This window comes from Pelmatolapia mariae, linkage group LG2 (assembly GCF_036321145.2).
Source record: "Pelmatolapia mariae isolate MD_Pm_ZW linkage group LG2, Pm_UMD_F_2, whole genome shotgun sequence".
Lineage (NCBI taxonomy): Eukaryota > Metazoa > Chordata > Actinopteri > Cichliformes > Cichlidae > Pelmatolapia > Pelmatolapia mariae.
Window position 1 is genome coordinate 16403084 of NC_086228.1, and position 24654 is coordinate 16427737.

At 37.5% G+C, this 24654-nt stretch overlaps 1 protein-coding gene across 1 annotated transcript in view; it reads left to right on the forward strand.

The window, feature by feature from the left end:
* The first annotated feature begins 1134 nt into the window (after positions 1-1134).
* Positions 1135-24654, forward strand: part of pdgfc (platelet derived growth factor c) — a 45862-nt gene continuing 22342 nt past the window's right edge. Inside the window, exon 1 of the mRNA XM_063485382.1 lies at positions 1135-1413. Coding sequence (XP_063341452.1) covers positions 1236-1413 — 178 coding nt within the window. The 5' untranslated portion in view covers positions 1135-1235. The remainder of the gene's footprint in view (positions 1414-24654) is intronic.

The window sequence follows — 24654 nt, forward strand, 5'->3', positions numbered from 1 at the left end:
CAATTACTCAGTGGTTAAACAATGTTACTTAGGAATGTTATATGGAAGGTTTTAGTCTGAATCATGGGACTCCTGATGTGAATATATACTGTGAACTGCATTGTATATATTATACACTGGATGGATCATGATTTAATGGGATAAAAATGCAACCGGGCCATGGTGTTGTAGTCCAGTAAAATAAGCAGAGAAACAGATAAAGGAGTACTAAGACAGTGGGTACAACTGGTGTACACACAGCAGAAAGTGAAATGTGTCCCTTAAAAAAGAAAACTCCAGAAATAGCCTTAAATGTCTCCTTCACATTTTTTGTATCTCTACTCTTATATTTTTATATTTACAATATAGGCTAATCGTTTAATCTGGTGTTATAGTGTTTTAAGTTATTCTTTAGTTTTAAAGATATATTTCCAAAAGTATTGCCGCTTATGTAAACCTTATCCTTAACAACAGACTGTGTGATCTCGGGAGGCTGAATTGTTTGGCTAGAAATTATTTGAAAAGTGTGCAACCATCAAACAAACAAAACAAAAACAAAACATAAAACGGACCCGTAAGGGAATGAAACACCTCGTTAAACCAGGCTGCAACTGAATAGTTAACATCCTGGGAGTTTCCTCCGCTGAGAAGTTGTACTTTATGTATAGCACCTGTTGTGCCGTCAGTTGCCAGTCTCCAAAAATCCAACCCCGGGCGCGCAGCGATATTTTATCTCAGACTCCAAGTTATGACTCTAGACCGCGCCAGAAAACAGAAAACGTCTCGGTGTTGCGAATGGTTTCTAAGTACAGGCTGTATCAAGTTGCTTCACTCTCTCGCTGTCTCTGTGTGTGAGCCTTTGCTGTAATGCGTAAAGATCTGCAGGGATTTATCAGACGGAGTGAAGAACGCACCGTGGACGCGCGCTTTACCCAAAATGCGACTGTGTCTTTCTAATGTTCTCGTCGCGTAGATTATATGCGTGCACAAGGGTGTTTTTATAACTAATATCGGGATTATAACAACATAAAAGTAAACTTTGCTCAACTTCCCATTGAACCAACAGGTGCGCATTTGCTCCGCGCAGCAGCGGCAGGTTCGGAACCTCTGCAGAGGAGTCGTTCTAACTTCTCAAGTTAAAATTTTGTTCCCGAACTTTCTTCCGAAGGACTGATGCTTAAAATTAAGTGGATTTTACTCTGCGCTTATCCTCTCCAAATGTGTCCGAAACAGCACTGGTGCCCTGTAAACGACGCATGTGTGTGGTGATACAAACCGTCCCGTCTACAGCGCTTTGTGATCGCCGGCTACCACTCATCCAAATGATCCTTCCATTAATATTCCTTCTTGCATCGCTTCTCCAACAATATGGCTCGGAAGCTGAATCAAGTCATGTCAGCAAATTTCCCCTACCAAGCGTAAAGGAGCAAAACGGTGAGTTTCGATGCATTCTAGTTTATTCTTAAAAAGTTCAAACTTTTGAATGATTGCTCACACAACCTAGATGCTCATTCTTACTGGGCTTAAAGACATTCCTTTCAAAATGTAGATCTTTTGAATGAATAGAAGCATTTTATTTAGTTCAAACAGTATTATCCAGGATAGGAAGTGCAGTATTACCCTTTACCTTTAAAGCGTACCCCGTATGCTTAAAAGGGGAAACCCTTCTGAAATTCCTTGCCCCTCGGGAGAAGTTTTTCTTGTGATCATAAAAAAAAGGCTCCATTCATTCAGGAACAGTCACCCAGGGCGATGTAATTTGGGGCTCATGTGAAATGACTCCAATAAACTTCACTAATTCTGAAATCCTTCTCCCCGTTTTTCCCTGTTTAATTTTATTTCCATGCTAATGACAAGAGTATAACTGTGTTTAGCTAAGTAAGTAAATAATTAGCCTCCAGTGATTGTTTTGCCATCATGGGGAATTTGACAGTCTTTGTTGTTCTTTGTTGTTGTAAGCATCTTTCAGATCTTAATTTAATACTTAAGATTGTGTATTATGATTATTATTTTCGGCTTATTTTAAGTTTTATATCTTGATCCCTTATATTCCCAGTGCTGACATTATCTCTTCATAACAAACTTTATATATCCTGCATATGAATGACGAAGGTTTATAAGAATTACAAAAGAAGCCAAGACATGCTGGTACAAGAAATGTAAGTCCAAAAAGCTTGCCATAGAACAGTTTGTGTGTGAACTGACCGATCCTGTGCATGTGAGCCTTTTAGTCACGAGTCCTAAAATGTGATGTTTGATTATTATTATGCTTATGTGAAGCACATAACAAGTCACAACATAGAAGCAGACTATGTATCACATAGCTTAAAGTACCTATATCTTGTAGATATGGTTAATCTTCATACATTTCTTGATCTTCAGTAACCAGTAGGTTTGACTCGATTTGTGTGAGGACATGCAGCTCTGACTTCACTACAGTAACAGTCAGGGTTGGGAAATCAGAGCCTCCTGGTGGGATATCCAGGTTTAATCAGGACGGCTGAGAAAGGAAAACAACAGAGAGGAGGGAGGGAGGGCAGGGAGAGTGATGAAGGAGGTGGAGGGGAAGTGTGGTGGGGGAGATGTTAAACTGTCAAAGAACTCTTTAAAAAGGCGGTCACACTTTGGCTGAGGGCAAAGCTGGCCAGACCGTCTGTAACCTTTGACTGGAGTGTCTGAGTGCTCTATTCTGCTGTGCTTGATTGCAGATGCTCTGTGAGACAATTTGATATCGATCTGACGGAGGGGAGAAAGCCAGACCTGTCTGGCATGTTTAGTAGTAGTTGCCTGGAGAGTTACGGTCCCCAGTCGTATTAAACTTGGCAAGCGGCTGCTGATGACTCCATAAGATAGCAGAGGGCACCATCTCCCATTGAGAGCCAGAGCTGTGCAGAGTAACCATCTGTCACAATGAATGATTTGGACAAAAACTCTCAAAATGAACTCTAAAATCTAAATTCTGTGTTTTGGGGTAATAAATAACATCAACATTTCTTTCCTCCACTGGTGAGAATTATGTTACAGTGTTGTGTATGTCATTTTTATGTGTTTGCCACATGACTATAGGGTTTCATGGTTATTAAGAGGAAACACTACTAAAAATGACTTCTCCAGTCACTACAAAGAAGCTGTGTAGTGTAAGGTTATGAAAATGAAATAGCGCTGAAGGAAAGTACATGTATCAATCTAGCTCAAGCGCTACCCCAGCCTTTGGTCGTCAACATATTGTTTTATAAAAGGTAAAACAACATGGCTGTTTCTGAAAAAGTTAGAAACAACAATGTTGTCCTGTTTTTGCCAGAAAGGCATACCATCATTTAAGCCTACCTCTCTGGACTGAAGCAAATAACATCAGAGAATCTGATCCAGCGAGTATTACTTTCATTCTCAAGCATTTGCAAGAGGAAATCAGGAGTTTATATCATCATAAAACATATTTTATATGAGACAGGATTTTGATTTGTTATGAAACAACATGATTCACAGTCTGTATACTATGATGTAGCACTGATTGACTTATTATTTAATAGCCTATAAGCTTGTTTCATTATGCAGTGATGGCCTGATACCAGTTGTCAACACTGCAAACCCAGCTAAAGCTCCATCTCAGCTTCCCAATCACACAGGTCATCTCAGGGGCACCTCTTATATCACTTCTCCGAGTTAAGTGGTTTGCCTTCTCTTTCCCGTAGAAGGCCATGTTTTTTTTGCCAAGGCCACCCATAAGCACAGAGCCAGATATTTTCAGAAAAATCCAGCAACAGATATTTGTAGGAGATGCGGATTACCTGTGATATTCCCACATAACCCCCCCGAGCACCACTGGAGGAAGGTATGCACCACACTAGACCTGCCAATGATCACAGAGGCTGCTGTTCCGCTAAAGATTAAGAGATTAGAGGGAGAACTGGGGTTATATGGGTCAACAGCCTATGGGGAACATATGCAGTGTACCACTTATACATAAATGGAGGACAGAGGAGCATTATACATTCAGTGGATTATGATTATGATATAGACAAACAAGACATTTGCACCGGGAACATACTGGGTGGCCTCGTATGAATCATGACTTTTCAGGTGTAACATAGAGTACAATATTTGTTTATTCTCCGATAGCTGAGAACAGCTGTTAATAGCATATTTGTAGAGTAGCAAAGGAGGAGGAGTCATTTTGGTTGCTGGCAAAATCCTATTCATTTAAGTGATTGACAGCTAAAGTACTTCTAAGGTTTGCCTAGCCACAGTATTTAAAGGATTACCAACTGCCTTGAGAAATACTTGGTAATTTAATAAAGAGTCAAAGATCTTAGCCTGTGTACAAAATCACTTAAGGCAAGAAGTAATTTGCAACTCCTAAGAAGCATTTTTTGTAAGAAATATTTCATCATAGAGCTGAAACGTTTATACTGAAACTAAATTAAGTTTAGTTTATCTGGCTGAGTGAAAGCACTTTTTTTGACTTTGGGTCAACTTTTATTCAAGGATTAATGCATCTAAAAACTTTAATTGTACTCAGTGGAGCAGGTGTTCATGACAGAGCTTTAAATTTGTATCTTTCTCTCTCTAAAGTTGAAATCATTTTAAACAGCTGACACAATGAAAATATAGTAAAAACACAAAAAACTAATATAAAATCACTGTCCCACTCTTTAAGGTGAAACAAGCATTTCATACAAATTATGATACTATTATGTCATCTCATATCATATTGTACAGTATGTGTATTGTGTAATTGTTAAAGTTAAGAAGAAGTATAATGTCTTTGTTTTTTGGGGGGGTTTTTGTTCTCAGCCCACTGTTACAAAATCTGCCCTGACAAGACCAAACATAGTCATTTGTAATGGGTCAAGCCTCTTCTACTAAATGTGACCAGCTGGCATTCATGTATCCACCATGTTATTTTAAGCGGTTTCCATAGTGCTTAGCTCTGGGTTCAAATATGAAATTACAACTATGGCTCTGAAACCAGTCAAACAAAATGTGCCTGCCTTGGAATTTCAACTCATTCTTTTATACAGGTTAGATGTTTCCTGACCCTGGGAAAGCTTGTTTCCACTTAGGGGGATCCGTGCTTTGATGGATATGCTTGAATGAATGAATGCAGCACTATGCAGTTAATCATTGTATTGGGCAGTGCAATAGCAGCCGGTATGCTTGGCTGAATTAAAACCATCAAAGAAAATGGATGGCTTGAATGTTCAATAAACTCAGTGGGAAGCATAGAGGGCAGAAGTTACACCAAGGAGAGCACTATAGTGAGATGAAAAACACAATTATAAGGAGGTTTATCAGGGTTTTTATTTGCTGAGTGAACGTGATGGATTTTTTTTATTTATACAAACGAGTTTGGCTTCTTTTCCCTGTCCAGTATGGAAGTCACTAAATACATCAGCTTCTGAATAACCATTTAGTGTTAGTAAGAGAAAGAAAAATGCACTTATGTGAATTTTCCACAACAGTAGCAGTAGAAACCACTGGATACAGGCAGGTCTATGTCTTCTGGCAAGAGGAAATTTTCCCCTCAACATCTCACTCAAGAGTGGGGGACCCTGGATAAAAGTGTCTATGTTTTTCCTGTCAGCACTATTTGAACATGGAGTGCTGTATTTGGCAAGCAAAGCATGCCACCGCCTGCCTGCTGTTTGTCATTTCAGGCAGCCAGTGCACCATCTCTCCCACCACCTCAAGAGGCTTTCCGGGGGCTCTGGGTCATAGGTTTAAGCTCTAGTGAGGAAAAATAGTCTCTATAGAAACCTATTCTGTCTTTTCTTGGCTCAGTGTTTGTGAATTTTTCTTCACTGCACACAATGCTTTGGCAGCCAGTGGTATAATGAAGACCATTTTGTTATACAAACAAAATGCAGGAGGGGGGAGGGGACTAATACCTTAAAGCTACTTTCCACTGCTCCTTATTCATAAGGGGTCACCACAGTGGGTAGTTCCACAAATTTGATTTGGGAGGTTTTTACACCAGATGCCTTCCTGATGTAACCCTCAAGGGATGTGCATCCCCTCTTTGGAGAACAAGGGAACTGAAACCTCGTTCTCCAAAAAAAACGAATTACTTTCATTGCCTCTTTGCAGCAGCACATTAAGAAACAGTAAAATAGTGAACCACATAATGTTTTTGTGTCAGTTTTACACACATAATTTGACTTTATTTGAAGATTTGCTTCTCCCAACCTGTTAACTGTCATTTTCCTTTTAGCTTAGCTTTGACTTCCACCAGTCACTGCAACCTGTTCTCCACCCCAAAGGCTTCAAATTGCATTGCACTGGCTAGTCTTTTTCATGCATTTTTCATCATGCATCGTGGTGCTATAAAGTTCAATTGTCCCTCAGCATATTAAATGGATTCACTTCCATTAAATGGATTGCAAGAAAATGCTCTGCTTGTGCTGCAAGGAAATGATGGACAAACCTGTTGAATATGGCGGAACTTTGTTTTGGTGGTTAACGTGAAAGGTTATGTTTTAATGCAAACAATGCATGCAGTGTGTGTTTAGTTTTTATAAAACTAAACACACACTGCGGGTGCTTAAATCTAAAAGAAAATTCACAGAAAAGACAAAGTTGAAAAAAAAATCATATAAAAAAAGCAAACTGAAAAGATAATAATAGCAATCCAAGCTGGGACTTGAATTCCTGTCTTCTGATTTAAAGCACTGTGATTATGCTATGAGCCTTTCAACTTGCCTGCTACCTTTTGGGCTTTTATTATTGCTTGTTGTTCTTCCTTGCGAGGCACAATAGTAAGGGATCATCCACTGCTTTACAATATGATGAGAATAAATTCTTGAAATAGCATCAGTATGTAACAAGTAGGAAGTAACAATGAGTTGATCTTTGAGGGAACAACTCGGTCTCTTAACAAAATCTGATTTTCTGTGTACATGGAAACAACTTTTTCTTTCTATCTAATGATTTCAATGATATTACTAACTAATTAATGTCTAACTGATAATAGAATAAAAGGAAAAAAATGAACAGTGTTTTCAAAACATCCCACAGTTATTCATTCATTACTCCCCATATAAAAGACATTCAGTAGTTTAGTCAACAGCAGCAATTCCTACTATTCAGCATTATTTTAAGTATCACTGAGAGATACATGGAAGCACAAAGGTAATCTTCTATAAAATTGGATCCAAGTCATCATGGGATGCAGCTGAAAGTACTGAATTTTTTGTTAAGATTTATTTTTCCGCTGTATTGCGAAATTGTAAGACTGCCCTCTTTTTTTAAAGTTAAGTAACTTCAAGTGTCAACATGAATAGGTGCCTGTAACATGTATTAGAGTTGTCAGTTTGGCTAAAACCTATCCACATTTCCTAAAACATGTGTTTAACATTTTGAAATGGAGTGTTTTCATCCCAAAGAGGATCTTTTTCAAATTCCTTCATGAAGACAGAATGCATGAAAGAACTGGAAAACTAAAGGGTTGGTTAAGTCTTTCATAAAATCTGTTTTTGGAAATGTGAACACAGTACATCTTCATCTTGGTAGGCCTGGAGTAAGTCGCTTAAGTTTGAATAGATTTAGACGTTCAGTAGGTCCACTTTATGTGCTCTGATGCATTTGAAAGTGAAAAATCAGGATGTTAGTGAGGAAACACATTCATTTTCATGCTGTAATAGGATAAATATTGTTGTAAAATAATATCTTTTCTTGCTGTGTTTCTTTGCTTACAGTTTCCTATCAGCTCAATGTCTGTAGCAGGCTCATTGTCCTGTCTCTGTCTGCTGCCCTCAAATAAGAAATCCACTTTCTGAAATATTACCAGCTTCCAGATAAGAACTGAGAGCAGGCAATATCATTTCAAAGCTTTGTCGGTGTTTCCTGGTGAATAATTGTTCTGAAAGCTGCCATTTCACTCACATTGTTTAAGATGTTATATTATACTTCACAAGCAAAATAAATACAGATAACTTTTCTATCATGTTTTTTTTCCTTATCAACAAAATGAAATTACTTAAATCGAAAAGCAATTTAGCTCCCTAAATGGAAGGACTTGGTGAATGTTATCAGCTGCTTTGGCACAATAACTCAAGTAGCTACAGCATGACTAGCTGGCACAGAACAAAGCAGCTACACATAAAGCAGGCTGAATAAAACAAAGCAAAAAAAAAAGGAGAAATTCTGGTTTAAATGCATGTTTTCCAGAGTGTGCTTATTCTCATAGTCTGATGAAGTGTCGGACTAGTTCAGTATATCTGGCTAAAGTAACAGTTACTTATCACAGCAAAGACCAGCTATTCTCTGTAAATTAACATGGTGTTCAAAACAGAATTTGCATTTTCTTACTGGAAAAAATGGTTACTGGTTTATATTATTACTTCTTTTGGAGAAAAATACATCCATAGAGCAAGATATGCTTATTTTTATTGCATCATTGAATGAGACAAAGGCCTGCATTAACACATGACCATCACAATGTAAGTTGCATTCCATTTTCATTTAGGTAATTTGTAAAGTCACTCTAATCGAAGTAATCTATCCCCTCTATTGTTTATATCACATTTCCATGGTTGTATATATTTCACTTCGACAATCTTTAACATGGGCTGCATAAGAATTTGAGTTGCACAGTCGTAATTTAGGTACATTTAGCTCTGAAAACAAAACATGTCAAGGCAAGAAATTGCACTTATCTCTGAAGCCTTGTAATATAAAAACTATGATAGTAATGTTTAAAAAAAAGTGGGGGAGCTCTAAAAAATTGTTTGATCAAAGGCTGACAAGAATCAGTGTCATTCTTGTTGTAACAAAACAGATTCCCTCTAAAACAGGAGGTTCCATTGATAAAATATTTGGATCATCTTGAGGCTGTGAAGTTTGAAACCTGGCCAATGTGGCACTGATTTAACACAGACCTCAGTTGTCCTGTGAGTATTGGTTTTCTTACGGTAAATGGAATTCCAGCCTTGACTAAATATCTTGGCAGTGAAATGAGTTGACCTTGGTTACCGTCTCTGGCATGTCTGCATAACGTGGCAGATGTCATCACCTTCTATCACAGAGGTATTTCAGTGTCCTGTTATGACTTTTCAGATTCACCATCTATCTATCTATCTATCTATCTATCTATCTATCTATCTATCAATCATTAGGTAGTTACTAAGGAAAATAAAAGTAACAGCTCAAGAGCTAATGTAGATAAGGTGGAACTTCTGGAACTTTTTTCTCCCACAATCATCCTTACTTATCTCTAATGTGGTATGTAAACTAGATCTAATACCATAATAACCGTTTAATAACATAGATAGCATGGGTTCAAAAGCAGTCCTATAAAGGGCTTTATCAGGTTCTGTGGTCTTAATGGCACTTAATGAGTAAATTTCTCCAGGTAATTTGAAGAACTTGGAGGTCTTCTGTTGATTTAGGCTGGGTGAGTTGCTTCTGTTGGACTGACTTGATGAAGCTGAGATCAGGGATTTGTGGGAGCATCTCACTGATGATAGATCTTTATGAGTCTGGCTCTACTTGGAGTGATTGTCATGCTTCAGAAGAAATTTGGGACCCTTCGCATGTTTTTTTAGTGCAGTTTCATGGTGGCTAAGAATCTAAACATCGAGAGCTTCTAAAACCTTTTTGTAAAAAACTGCTGCTATTTGTGAAAAGTTGCTCTGTTTTAGGACACTGCTGAGTCTAAGATCCATGCCAAAATGAGGCATATATCTTAGAGGAAAATAAACAGTGGAGCCATGAATCAGGGATTATACTATGAAGGACCCAACACTGTGGCACAAATAATCCCAGCTGTCCCCCTTCCTCTTCATTATGATGAGAAGGGTTCATCATGTGTGAAACTGAGACTAGGTTCATCTGATGCAGCAGAGACATTTCATGGTTATCAAGCACCATCATTAAGCATGCTAATTTTAGAAAGAGGCAGCAAGAGTTAGCGATGTGTGAACACCCTCATACAGCTCAGGATATATATTAGACAGATCAGTGCTTAATGTGTAGTTTTGGCAGTTTATGAGAATAAGCCAATGATCTGTATATAATGGTAGCATTTTACTAACTTCAAAACATAATTCTGAATATAAAAAGCAAAATCTTTAATTACAGCACACATTTGGAACGAATACATTTTCATTGGATTGGGCATAAACAAGCCTGTATGTTTCATTTAATCAGTAAAACAACTTTAAAAGCATGCATTATATTTTATGAACTTATAAAAAAGCTGTACAGTGTCGTGTAAATGTGGACTGTTTGTCAGGTGAATTGTTGGCATATATTTCCAGGCTTCTGTAGTTAAATATTTTCATTACAGTGCGTGTAATGCCTTGCAATACAAACTACAGCTTATAGTGGGTGTCTTCTTGTTTTTGTTCAGTAGAGACTTGGCAGTTTCCTTTGTGTTTAATCAACTTGTGCACCAATCTGACCAGGAAAAAAATACATCTACAACTTGAACTACTCTACCGTTCAGGGACATTTTTTATCTGATCGATTACAGTCTACAAGAATCAATACTAAAGTAAATACTTTTTAGATTAATATTTTATCCCTTGCAGCATGGTGTGCATCAGGTCAAGGTCTTTGGGCTGTTTTTGGCTTGCCAGAGCTCATACATGCATAGCTGAACTATTTAGCATATCAGTGAACTTTATCTTTTCATGTGTTGCTTATGGAGGTAACTGGATATGTACAACATGATTCAATATTCTGAGTATATATGAAGTTATTTCTTTTGCTTTCAGTTTTCAGTCATTAAATAAATTCCAATGGAAATTAAATGACCTTTATTTCTTGTTTATGTGCCACTGGAGGAGAGTGAGAAAAGAACCAGAAGCTATTAAATGGAGATGTGAAATATCCCATCTCTGATGCATTTAAGGGGTGAAATAAAAAGCACACCTGTCCCAGTAATCACTGGTACACTGCCGTCTCATGCTGGCTGGATTATGTCATCTAGCACATGGTGAGATGTGATATACGATGCTATGCCAGTGCCATACAGAGTCGGTAACCTAATCACACGTACTATTTTGAGAATGTATGGCTTTTCCCAAAGCACAAATAGGTTTTCGGGCATGCTGGATGTAGTCAGCCCCGGCGTGCTTACGCTTGGATCCCCAAGAGAGGGTATCCGTTTCATTTCCAGTCCAGCTGGAATGAAAATACACATTAGCTATTAGGTCTTATGACTGACCAGAATGATTTGCCAACTGTGTGTGAGCATGTTCATGTATCACTGTCTGCATGCAGAACAGGACCTTCAGCAGTTTCTTTTTAACAAAACATGAGTGACTTTTCCTTTTACTCAAGTATGTTGTAGTACAGGGTTATCCTGTGGTGCTGGGAAGTGTTTTGTCTTCAAGGTAAATCTTTGGCATAGGAACTTACAGTTTGTTGGATACGAAAGGGAAGCAATTTTACTTGTGGAATTTGGAGCTTCTTTAAATGTCGAATGTAATAATGGACACAACATCATCATATAGGATCAAGTTTAAAGCATGAATTATTTGTTTGTCAATCACCTGATTAAGCTGGAACTGGGAACAGAGAACAAATTAAGACAGAACATAATATTACTCCTCACAAAGATGACATCTGAAGTAGAATTTCCACGGATTTTCTTATAATAATGTTCAAAATTTGATATTGTTTGTTTTCATGTTGGGCCAATAAATTAACATCTATTTCTTGTTATACATGCAGTGAAGATACATGTGGTTGTATTTCCTGCAAGAACCAACAAGCGCCAAAGATTAACTAAAAGCCTTTCTACAAAAGATTGTAAAGAGATATGCTGACACTTGACTTGGCCTTTTGTATCCCATTCACAATGTACTGAACAAAATTGTGATGAATATGATACACTGTGTTAATGTGGCAATTTGTTGCAGGGCTGCTGTCCTTGTACACTGAAAAAAAAGCTGGCAAAACAAAGTAACTTACTGGAAGAGCGGGCTTTATTCATTCAACAGGGAATCTTATAGTGGGTTAGTAAGAGATCCCTTGACACTTCTTTCTTTCCCTTTTTTTGGAACATGAATACTAGTTTAATGTTGAATAGGTGGCAGTATGGGTACTGTGAGGAGCTCTCTGAATGTGTTTTCATGCTAAATGCTTTAAACAGATTGTACTTAATGATTTAAAGGGAATGTGATTGTGGTTGTGTTTGGTGCAGATGGGCAGAATATAAAGGGCTCAGTGCCCAGATGTTGCATAGCTCAGTATCACTTGAGGCATACAACATTTGAGAAACTCGATGATGTGGAATTACACACAGGGACCATGGTGCGATTAGAAGATGGCAACAAATTTAGAACTGTTATAAATGTGAAATATAGAAACGGTGCGATAATATTTATGGCACCTTTAAAGCAGAATATTGTCATTTAGGAAGTACTGGGAATAATGTGTTTTACTACTAGGTATTATGCCATTTAACTACACCATTGGGTGTGGCATTTCTCACAGCAGGCTTGTATTAGCAGGAAAAGCACATGTGTGCCAATAAGCTGTGCCAGAATGTACAATGCATGGGTCAGACGAGCCTTTATTAATGTATTAGACAGATCCGTGACTGGAAAGTCAAAATATCCACTGTGACTAAGAGGTTTTTAATGTTGTTGTTGACATAGAATTGTGTTACATCTGGATACAAGTGGAAACAAGAATGATGATAAATCCCCTGAAAGGTCTGAAATGTCTAGCGTTATGTGTATTAAAGCTTCGATCTTAAATGAAGTTAAAGATAGTGTTCACAGTCTGAGTGGAAAGATTGAGTTTATCTCCACACCGGTGATCATTGACATGACATAAAGCGGGCACTCTGCCACGTCAGGTAATGAACATTTCAATAGGACAAAAAAAGCTGTTTATTTTTTTGAGTTTTGTTTAGTTTCTAGGTTTAGCATGTTTTATGTCTTATCTTTTGTCTTGGCTGATCTTAAACCTCAGCAGTGTATGCAAGCTTGGTAGCTTTGTCTCTTGTAAATTTAGTTCCCATTTGTGCTGTAAAAAAATGTTAAAGGGCACCTGTTACGGTTCATATTTTTATTCTTGGAGTCAACTAAGTTCAGGTAGAACTTCATAATATAGCCCATAACGTATAATTGTAAATTTAGGGTGTATTTCCCCCCATCTAAAATGCTTAACAATAGGTGGTTAGCTGACTTTGGTCAAGTATTTGATTGGAATTCCTCCTTTATGAGGTAGTTTGGCCACTTTCAACCAGTTGGAGACCCCGTGGCAGACCCAGGACACACTGGTGTGACCATTTATTTCAAAATGCAGGTGACAATAAAATGTGCAAAAATGATTAATAATAGACTAAATGAATAAAATATAGACATATCTGTATCTAGGGTCATCTTGAGAGTGAAAGAGAATGCCCACTACTACTCACCAGTTGTATTTCTCCAAGATTTTCACAGTCCATTTTCTTCTTCACAGGGAAGATTGTTTGATAACAGCTTGAAGGACACCTCGTGAATGAATAATGTTGTGAGAAAGAGAGACTCTGTAAGAAGTCTGTCTTTCACAAGAAAAGGTGCCCCTTTTTCCTTCTCCTCCTCCTCCTACTTCACATTTTTCATCTCTTCAGCTGTCTCTAATTAGGACTTTTACAGACGACAGCATTAAAATGGCCCGGAACTACTGCAACTAATGAGACACCAATGACAAGGCAGATCTTTCATGCACAACTCCGTTTGTCAAAATCTATCTTTCATTTTCTGCCTTGACAGCCAAAGTTTGTTCAGCACTTTGTTTCCCTTCACACCTGTTGACAGGCTTTAGCGGAGATTTAAGCAGGTCACTGAGTTGGCTTGTTTTTGGCAACGTTTGCAGTATTGGATGCTTGCAGTGTTCAGTTTTCACAGGCAGATTATGGACGCGTTTGCATGCTTGCTGTCAGTGTAACATTTTTTTAACCACTCTGCTGCTGCCAGTGTTTCTGTTATAAATATAACTGAAAATATATTAAATATTGTCAGTTATCACATAGGCAGAGAGCAGCTGGATTTGTAGTCAAATTCTACTTGCATTCGTCATTGTATTGTAAGATAGGTTTGAACATAAGTATGAATTCTTAACCTCAAGTAATTTGTGAAAACAAAGATTTAAAAAATAAAAAAGATCACTCACATGGTCCTACATCATTTAAATTTCTAAAAGTAGATAACCACTATTGAAAAAACATGTTCTAACTGACTGATGATCAGGTAACTCAAAAGTCAAACAAACATAATTTTATTTCTTATTTGTATTTTTTCTTTGTGTAAGTGTTTGTGTGTGTGTGTGTGTGTGTGTGTGTGTGTGTGTGTGTGTGTGTGTGTGTGTGTGTGTGTGTGTGTGTGTGTGTGTGTGTGTTTTGCTTTGTTAGAGCAGTATTTAGTACAATAGTTTTTAGGTACATAACAAGCTAGTTATCATCTGAATTCTGAATCATCTGAATCATACTGAGGCAGTAATATACATTAATATACAGCCCCACACACAATCAAAGCACAAACATTTACTGTTATTGTAAAGTGACTTCAATTAGTCTACCTAAATAGCCAAGAGATCAAGTAACGAACAGGACTTGTTGCTTCAAAGCAGAAAATAATTGGTTACTCATTAAAGGCAAACTCATTACTCATAGGTACTTTTTAGCAACTACAAATGACGGTAAACTCATTTGCAGTCAGACCAAAAAAAGAGTATTCCAAAGTATACTGAGTTAATATTTACTCTTTTGATGCAGTAGAAAAACAAACATTCTTGTCTTCCACCATGACCGCCAGTCACATTCAAAGGAAATGTGCGTGATTGGTGTAAGTGAATCGATTTGACCAATAAGGTTTCCTGCTTAGTACCAATGACTGCACATAGCACTCCAGAATTTCAGTCCAAATTGAATGAAGTTTACAAGCTGCGAACAAATAAGAAACACTTTAATACATGTCATATAGGATCCAATTTGATTCATTGTTATGTCTGCGTTTTGGTCTACATGTGGTGTTTACTGTACCTTGGCTATAGCATTGGTTAGCACCATTACCTGACAGTAAGATGGTTCCTGGCTGGCTGGGGCTCTTCTGTGTTTTCCCTGTGCTTCCATAGGTTCTCTACATGTTCTCCAGGTTAACCCCACAGTCCCTAAGACATCAATTGTAAATTGTCCATAGGTGTTACTGTGACCATGAGTGGTCTATATCTTTCTGTTGGCCCCACAATACACTGGCAACCTCCCTAGGCTATACCTTGCCCCCACCCCCTCCATTACTTGACGTATTTACTCAGATGCACATATTCGCTTATGTTAGAGGAACAGACATCTGTTTTGTATCCATTTATCTCCAGAGATAATTATGTGGCTATTGTTGCTTGAATGCAGCATCATGAATATTCATTGTCTCTAAAGATAAAATAATCATCAAACTGTGAGGTTATGTTTGGAAGCAAACAGATGCGGATGATTAAAAGGCCTTTTTACGAGCAGTAGGAGAGTCAGACAGCCTTCAGATTGTCCTGAAACAGTGGACAATCTGAGACTCAGTGACCTGTGTAGAGGCAAATTGGAAGCTAAGTGGTGAGAGTTCCCATTTATTTGTTATATCGAAAGCTGTTTCCTAAACGAGCACATAAAAATCATGTCCATTGACTTTGATGATATCACAGTGCTCCTCAGGAAATTTCAGCCATTGTGTAGGTATTATATTTGTGTAGCAGGATGCAGATGTTATAGAATGTCAGGCAAGATTTACTTGCAGTTCAGGTGCTGAAGTCCAGTTAAGAAAGTTCACCTTACGCAACAAAAAATGTGATGATTTACGCAGAGAGAAACCATTAAATAATCACTGGATGTGTTTATAAATGAGTGAGCTTGTTTTAAATGAGATATTGTTTGACTTAATGATTTGTATGCAATTAGCCATTCAGAATCAGCTAAGGTGAAGCATGAAAGGTCACTGAATCACCAGCTTCATCTGATGCTTAATGAGTTAATCAAAGTTATTGGAGAAGACAGCAGCCTGACTTTCACACTCAATTGGCATTTAATTTCATTCATGCAGTGTGACACGCCCATGTCTTACACCAGGAAGCCCCCCCCCCCCTCCCCCCCCCTTCCCTTTTTCATTGAAATCAATCAGTGCAAGGTGCCAAATTTGCCCTTAACCAGCAAACATGTCCATCTCTGTTCTTGCAATAACTTGCACAGAGCTGGAATGTAGCTGCCTGTCTCTATTCTAATCTCACATAAACTGTGGTAGTATTTAATATGATCTGAAATGTGAAATTTTGTAATTTTGTAACAGGGCTTAATGACATAATGAGAGAAAGATTTAATGTTTAAGATAATTAGATAATTAGATAATTGAAGAAAATTGTTTTTTTCTTAAAACCACACAACACTCCATTGTAATTCTTTATATTATTGATTAAAGAGATCCATAAGGAGAATTAACTTGCAGAATTTAAGTCACTGAATTACCTTCAAACATCACCCTTCAGAAACATCGGTTTCCCCTTTTTCTAATCCTGAAATTGCCACTCATGTCAACTCTGAAGATCCAGGTACAAACATGTTTAGTTTAGCAAATCCAGCCTCTTGGCAACTTGGTATTCTGGGGTGCAGACACTATTCTCTCACATCTGAAAGATATACATTTCCTCCGGTTTTCTTTTCTTTCTTTTTTAGGTTCAAGAAAATAAGTGAGTTTGAATTTGATTAAGGGACATAGGGACATAGTTGACTGAATTACCAACAAAGGAAGATTTTGAACACGGTTTCATCTGTTTGAATCTTGTATACATTCTGTATACAACAATCCAAGGCTTCTTTTCTGCTGTTCGTGTGTTTGGAAAAAAAAGCAGGATGTCACAGGAAAAGAGCAGTTGTGCTCAGTAAACCCTCCCTTGGTAAATAGCGGTTCAAAGGGGTATACTTTCATTACCCTAGGTTCAGAACTACAGCCTCTCTTCTGTCGACAGCTGGACCAAAAGGTTATAGAGGCTTGGTCGGGTGGCAGTAATTAGAGATCCATGGCAAGCTCCTTAAAGAAACTGATCTGTATTTGGAATCAGAGCCATAGACCAAAGAATTTATCTTTAAATCGCCAATATTGAACTGAATTGAGCTGTATGTTTATCTATTTCTATACTGAATGCTTTTCTCTTACAGCAAAAATCCCATCAGACCATTCGAGGTTTTACCCAGATTTTGTTGTGTTGCTGCAAGCTTCTTAAAGGGTTGCTTAGAGGTTATGTTTGCCAAGTAAATTGTGAGTTTATTTTTTGGGAATTCAAGACAGATGTTGTGTTTAGATAATCATTGCTTAGTAGCTGCAATGCTCTTAGTTTTTACATTACAGTGATCACTGGGAGTTCTCTGTTACTTGGATTTTTCTGATTTAAGATAAGATTAAAGTAATGGGACAAGGGAGGCAGATGTGTGAAGACAAACTCATTGAGTGTCTGACTTTGGCTGTTCTCCAAGTTGCAACCTAAGCTTTCCTGACATTCCAGAACATACTTGTGTGGTCCCAGAACAATTTAGAAATCATTAGTTGAAAACATTATTGACCTCCTGTAAGCCTTGCATTGTAGATTTGAATGTTTCTGTCTTAGAGCCAGGGAGCTCCAAAGTGGGTTATGGTCAGGTATCAAATCTCTCAGCTATGTTCATTGCAAAATCTGGATCTTTGATCAGTCTTAATAGCAGTGTCTGGATCTGGTAAAGCAAAGCTGTCTTCCAATCTGGCTCGTCACAGATCAAACTGTAATTTTCTCCAAATATCCAGCTGTCCAGCACACAGATGTGACTACAAAGCAGCCTGGAGCTGCCATCCACAGCTGTGAAACAAAGTTTAAAAAAGACCCAATTCATCTGTCATTGCCTTTTTTTTTTCTGTTTTTTTTTTTTTTTTAGCCAGAAGGGGACGGTACTTCTGTCTCCTAGTGTTTCACATTTCACAGCTCTGCTTTGTTTTCTTTCTTTTTTCAACTATCAGTCCATCCTCTTTACAATAATTAGCTTTGATATTAATTATGTGTGTGACAGCTAACAAGGAAATTCAGGTTGATGAGGGGCATCGTTGTATAATGCAGCACGTGACAGCAATTTTAAGACAGAGAGAAGCTTGTACACTGTTGTAACTTGTGCAAAACTAGAATGATTTAGAAATTGTCTGTTTGAATTAGGCAACAGTGAGTAACTACAGATTTCATAAATGATAAAGAACAATAATGAGGTTGAGTGAATTTATTCTTCACTTAATGGCTGATTTTTATGCTGATATCATGTCTAAATCCAGGCTCAGACACAGAATTCCAGAGGGTCAGCACAAATAGATGGCCGTAGTAGAAACAATGACACTCAATCTTTCTTTTTCTGAATGCCAAACACAAGTGCGTGCACTAATTAGAGGCTCCAAGAAATCATTGAGGGGCGTGGAAGCATTGTAATCTGAGGAGAGGCCGTTGTGTGGTGGCTAGTGCTAGATGGGACCAAAGCCTGAGGGGTTGAAAGACTTCAGTTTAGGTTTGGTGTGTCTGCCAGTGGTGTGCAATCATAACATGAGCTTGCACACTCCTGTGCATTCACTGTCATTAACACCCTGCAGCTGTGGCTTTGGAAAAACTTATCACGATTTGTAATCATTTCTCAGATAACACTGTGTGCATTGCATTAAGGATATCTTTCACAGCCATCGGTGGCTTGAGGACTTCTTAATAATATAACTTTAGTGTTTTTTAGCATAAGCTATTTTTATACATTCTGAGAGACACTACTTTGTATTTTAATTGTTATCTACCAACTATAGTCCCACAGTAATGCTAATTTTAACTCTTAAAGTTGATGTGTTTTACTTTTCCAGAAAATCAGAACTGTCAATTTTCCTTTTCATCTTAATGAAAAAAATCGAGGCGATCGTGGCTCAAGAGTTGGCAGTTTGTCTTGTAATCGGAAGGTTGCCGGTTCTAGCCCCTGGCTCTGACAGTCTCGGTCGTTATGTTCTTGGGCAAGACACTTCACCCATTGCCTACTGGTGGTGGTCAGAGGGCCCGGTGGCGCCAGTGTCCGGCAGCCTCGCCTCTGTCAGTGCGCCCCAGGGCAGCTGTGGCTACAATGTAGCTTGCCATCACCAATGTGTGAATGTGTGTGTGAATGGGTGGATGACTGAATGTAGTGTAAAGCACTTTGGGGTCCATAGGGACTAAGTAAAGCGCTATATATATATATATATATATATATATATATATATATATATATATATACAAATACAGGCCATTTACCATTTAATAGCATAAAGCTTACATTTTAATTGTTCATTTTTGCAGTGCACTGCTTTTAGCAAATCATATACCAGTAATTTATAGCAGCACATGCTTTGTATCATTTACTGAAAATAATACAAGGAAAACAACATGAACCAAATTTTACTTTTAATAGTAGTAAATGAAAATTTAAATATCCTTTCTATTCAGGGTTTTAGGTAGACACAGACAAACCAGTGGTATGAAATGGGCCATCTGACATAATCTACAAATGTTCAACAGCAAGTGTAAACAGATGTTGTTCATCTCCTCTTAGTCAAGTTGATCTTGTGGCTAAAGGAGGACCACCATTCATTCAGATCTAGAAGGTAAATGCTCTGAGGTCATCAACCATGACTTTTCTGACTTCCCTGTAGGTAGTTTAATTAAAAAGGAATGTTTCATTGCAGGGGATCAACAGTATCACATTAATACATTAACGCTCAAGAAAGCCATGTGGTTCAGGCCTTTAGTGCATGGACTGATTCCATATCTTTTGACCTATAACTCCCTCACTTAAAATGTTTTTACAGGTAGTAGTTTTCCACTTCATAATGATAGAACTGGATGCTTAAAAGGTTTGAAAAGTGAAACGGACGCGAGCATAACTCTTTGTGTTTGGCAAATCCTTTCCTCCCTTTGTTGGTGTAAAAACATTGAAAGGATAAAGATTTTCTGAGTATCATATTAAAAGTTTCCCAAATTAATCATTGCAAGTCCAATAAACTGTCTCATCCCCTTATGTCCTTTGGGATCAGTGTGTAAATTACACCTGGAATCACACAGACTGCCCTGTTCAGCATACAAACCCATAGTCTTTTGTACGTTTCTAGGTAGATCCAAAGGGGATTTTGTTTTGTCTGTTTTCTCAGATATGATTAAAAATGCACAAAATTATCAATTAAGTATCTGCAGTGGGATCTATTCTAAGGACTTATAGATGTGCTTATTCAGTCTAGTTAGGCTGTCAGTCAAACTTGCATTAACTTGACATCCATGTCAGCTAAAAATATAAATAACATCAATGATATTAATAGATGATATCTACAATTGTATATATCAAATAATGATAAGCTGAGTAAATGCAAAATGCAGTTTTGAAATGATTTTAAAGTGATCCAAACCTACTTGGCCCCATTTGAAAAAGTAATTGCCCGCCAAACCAAATAACTAGTTGTACCAAGCTCGGCAGCAAGTTCTTGGATTTCTTGAGATGTTGTTTTGATTCTTTTGTTACCTCGTGGATGAGTCGTTGATGAACTCCTGGAGTAATTTGGGTGGGCTATTACACTGAGTTTTCTCAATTTGTAGATGATGGCTCTCACTGTGGTCCCAAAGCCTTAAAAATGTCTTTGTACCCCTTTCCAGACTGACACCTTTTCTCGAGTTTCTTTAAATTGTGGCATAATGTTTGATTATGATTTTTTGATTTTTCTTTTAGTGAAATTGAACTCAGATTTGCAAAAAATGTGGTTAGTCACAGATAATTCATGATTTAAAAGGCAGGGGGCAAATACTTTTTTACACAGGAGCAGAAACTTTAAAATAGCTTTTTTCCCTTAATTAATGAAATCTGTTTTTGTTTTGTTTGTTTTTCTTTTTGGTTTCTTTTATGTTTTACACTTATATAAATTGTTGAGGTGACTTTTAATAACACATTTTAAACTTTGTATGATATATGATGACATATCCAAAAGATCAAAGGTCAGAGTTATTGTGACTTCATGTGCACCCTATTCTTGTAAACATGACATACCTGGAAGATATTTCACTATATTGAGCCACAGCCAGCTTCTTGGATTGGGGAGAAACCGGTCCGAGATTGAATATCAGGGGTCAAAATGTCATATAGTCATATAAAAAAAGAACACTTTCACTTGACATATCAGTGTCTCATATCTTTGTGGAGAAATTTGGGCCCACTCTTCTTTATAATGTTGCTTTACTTCAGTGAGGTTTTGGTCTAAGCAAAGTTCCCTTAAGTTCCCAAATCTTGAAGCCGTAAAACAAGTCTAAATGATCACCCCTGCACCATTGTGCTTTACAGTTGGGATCAGGTGTTTATGTAAAAATGTTGTGTTTGGTTTGGTTTTTGCCAGCACTGTGCATATAGTTAAACATCTCCACTTAGGTTTCTTCTGTTCAAAGGATATTGTTCCACAAGTCTTGTGGTCAGGTGCAACCTTGCAAGCCTAAGACATTTGTTTGTCTTTTTTTTCCCATTTGGAATTTCTGTGAGCATTGCATAGTCTGAACATAGGGTGCTGTGACTTCTACCCCTGGGAAGTCATAGCATTGTATTGAAACACACATTGGAATGCTCCAAATCAGCAAACTACTAAAACCTCTGAATTTATAGAGGTGGTCATACTTACTGATGATCAGTTAATCACGTGCAGTTGATCAGCAGCACATTTATGCTACTTACCCTCTTAATTCACATCAAATACCTGTGAGCGATACTTTCTGATTTCCAAAGTACTGCATTGAACCCTGTGCAAAACTTCCCTTTTCACAGAACTCAGAAAATGTTATTTTATCTGAAGAACAAAATGGGAATCCAAACATGCTTCATATTTAGCAGAACACTAGATAATGACACAAATCTTAAAGCTGTTCAAACTTTTTAGATCACGTGTGAAGCTTCCAGGTTTTAGAAATTGTTGCTTTTGTTAATTCTAGATTTACATATGTGGTTTTAAAAATGTTTTGTTTTTACACAAAAGGTGCAACTGCAAGTTTCTTCAACTTTTGCGGTATTCTTTTCAAATCTGCTATGCTTCCTCTTCTGCCCAACATGCAGAAGCTATGTCTGGCAGATTAAAGGGTTCCGCAGAGCCAAATTATTTTTTAATGGTATGAAAGTTTCTAATGGCATGTTTTAGCTCCTTTTTTCTGCCTGGCTGACTGTAAACCCAAATGCAATAAATATCCTAAGCAGGTCGGGAATTTACTGCACCTGTAGTAACCACTGCACTAATTTAATAAGCAACAGATGTTGGACTGATTGCATTGAAGCTGGAACACATGCAGTAAAAGAATGGAATTCTTTGTTAGGTACAGTTTCATCAAAAATGCTGCAGCTCTGTTGCACAGAGGCTCCTCATTCATTTTGATCAATAAGTAACAGAGCTGAAATTTGGATTTAGTATCTTAGTGACTCAGCTGTCGATTACCAGGCAGGAAATAGCTGTCGTGAGTGGTTATCTGTGATCTATGTGAGGCTGAGAAAGTATTGGGCCAATCTTTTACCAGTTTTGGTCAAAATTATAAAATCATTTAATTAAGGTGCTGAAAATACATTCATACTGATTTATTGTGAATTTAGTCAGTTAATTTATCAACTGTTAAAACAGCAAAAAGACAGTATTTCATTTAAAACTGTTTATGTATAACCCCACATGAGAAACATATGTATTGCTTTCTCAGGTTTGAATAGCGGCTTGCTAGGCCAAAATTATGTCTGCTACTGTACTATAAGCAATACTACTGCCAGATAAACTCCTAAGCTAAGGATTAATTTAATGAGATACAGTAATTTTAGAATGTGAAGAAAGATGAATTTAGTGAACCTAACAAAAGCCAGGATAAATGATTTTCATCCTTCCATCTGGTTGTTTATGAGAAACATGCAGCAGCTTGGACAAAGGAGCCATTATCATTAGTTAATCTTTGCTTGAAGCTATATTTCATTTAATAAAGCATCTGGGTTTAAATGCAAGTGTGTACTTGTATATGGGTGCATATGTGTGTGCATGGAGTTTTTGAGTACTTAATCCACTTTTACTGTATAACTGTTAGGGCCTCATTATTTGTTAATATGTGTGTTATAAATCCTGTTATAAGAGTAGTATATATCTCACTATTTTCATATTTCTTTCCTTGTGTCTACTAATCTAAGTGTTCACATAATCATGGTTTTCTGTATGGGCATTTCAGTTTTCTTTTGGCAGGGGAAAGGTTAATGTTTAACAGCATGAATGGTTCACCCACTAATGTGTGAACAAAGCACAATGGCTGCAGTGTATAGGCTCCTATTTATTCAGAGTCACTTCCTCCCTTAATAGTCGACTCTACTTTACTCACAGAGGAAAAAGTAGGTCAAGGAAAAGTCATGTTTGAGGTAATTCACTCTAGGGGACCACATCTCTGATCATTAGATGACATTGGTTAACCCTGAGTGTGAGGTCATTTTCAAGTCAAAGTTACACCCAGAACATGGCCTGAGTGGTAGCGTGTCTGTGCATATTACAGTGCACTGAGGATAAATTACAGAGGGAGGCTATCAATGAGAAGGCTGAAAAGGAAAAAGCATGAAAAGATAGTGTTTATATGAAAGAAGGAGGGTGTTTTTTTACCATGTGGATTCTACTTTAATCAGATGTTGGTTCTCAGGTGATGTACTCTCACTTTTAAGGACTCTCTGCTTTGATGCAAGTGCATAAAAGATCCACAAAGAAGAATCACTCTGATAATTCATTCTTCAGCTTCATGGTAAAAGACCTGAACCAAAGAGGAATGCGAACACATTCCTTCTGCAGTTACTTGTGATGAGTGTGTAAGGATGAGACAGGATGTTTGCAGACATTCTGGATTAACTATGATTTCATCCATGAAGATATCTGGAATACCTTTTCATCAGGACATAATTCCTTTATATCAGAGCCTATGATGACATATTTCATCATTTTTAGGAAAGAGTACCTAGAAAAATTATTTTCTCTGTTAACGATTTTTCAATTTTTTGCATTTTTGCACTTAAATTATCAGATCATCAAATTTTAATGTTAGACAAGTGGGGCCTGCAGTTAGTGTAGATGTTGTTTTGGCTTCTTTTGTGGCGTCCTGGATAAATTGTTGATGTGCTCTTGGTTTAATTTAGCCACACTAACCACAATAGGGATGGGAATCTCAATAGTTCAGTAGTTCAGTCCCTTGGAATTGTTAGTCTGCTTGCCTATCGATTCTGCTTATTGGTTCCACTTGCACTTGCGCTACAATCAACTGATTTCAGTTCATTCGTTGGAGGAGGAAAATAAACGCTGTCTACAGCGTGGATATGGACATTACTTTTGTTTTTAAAACAAAAGGAGAAGAGCAAAATGGTAAATTGGAAACAGATCTGGACAGAAACAGTTACATTATGTCAACTCTTTGCAAACAGTTGCATAGATAGCATGCTAACACTAAGCTAGCCCCAGCCCAACAGCCAGACTCTGAACAGGTAACAAAAAGAGCGGTCAGGCTGCAGCCTTTGTTTCTACTTGTTCATGTTTCTAAAGTAAAATCACAGTGCTGATTGCTTTTAAAGTCCCTTTGTGCTGGTTTTCATCTTTTCTTTGTATTGTTGAGTTTGTGTTCATACTTGCATACTTAGAGAAAGATCATATGTGTCTTCATTAGGAC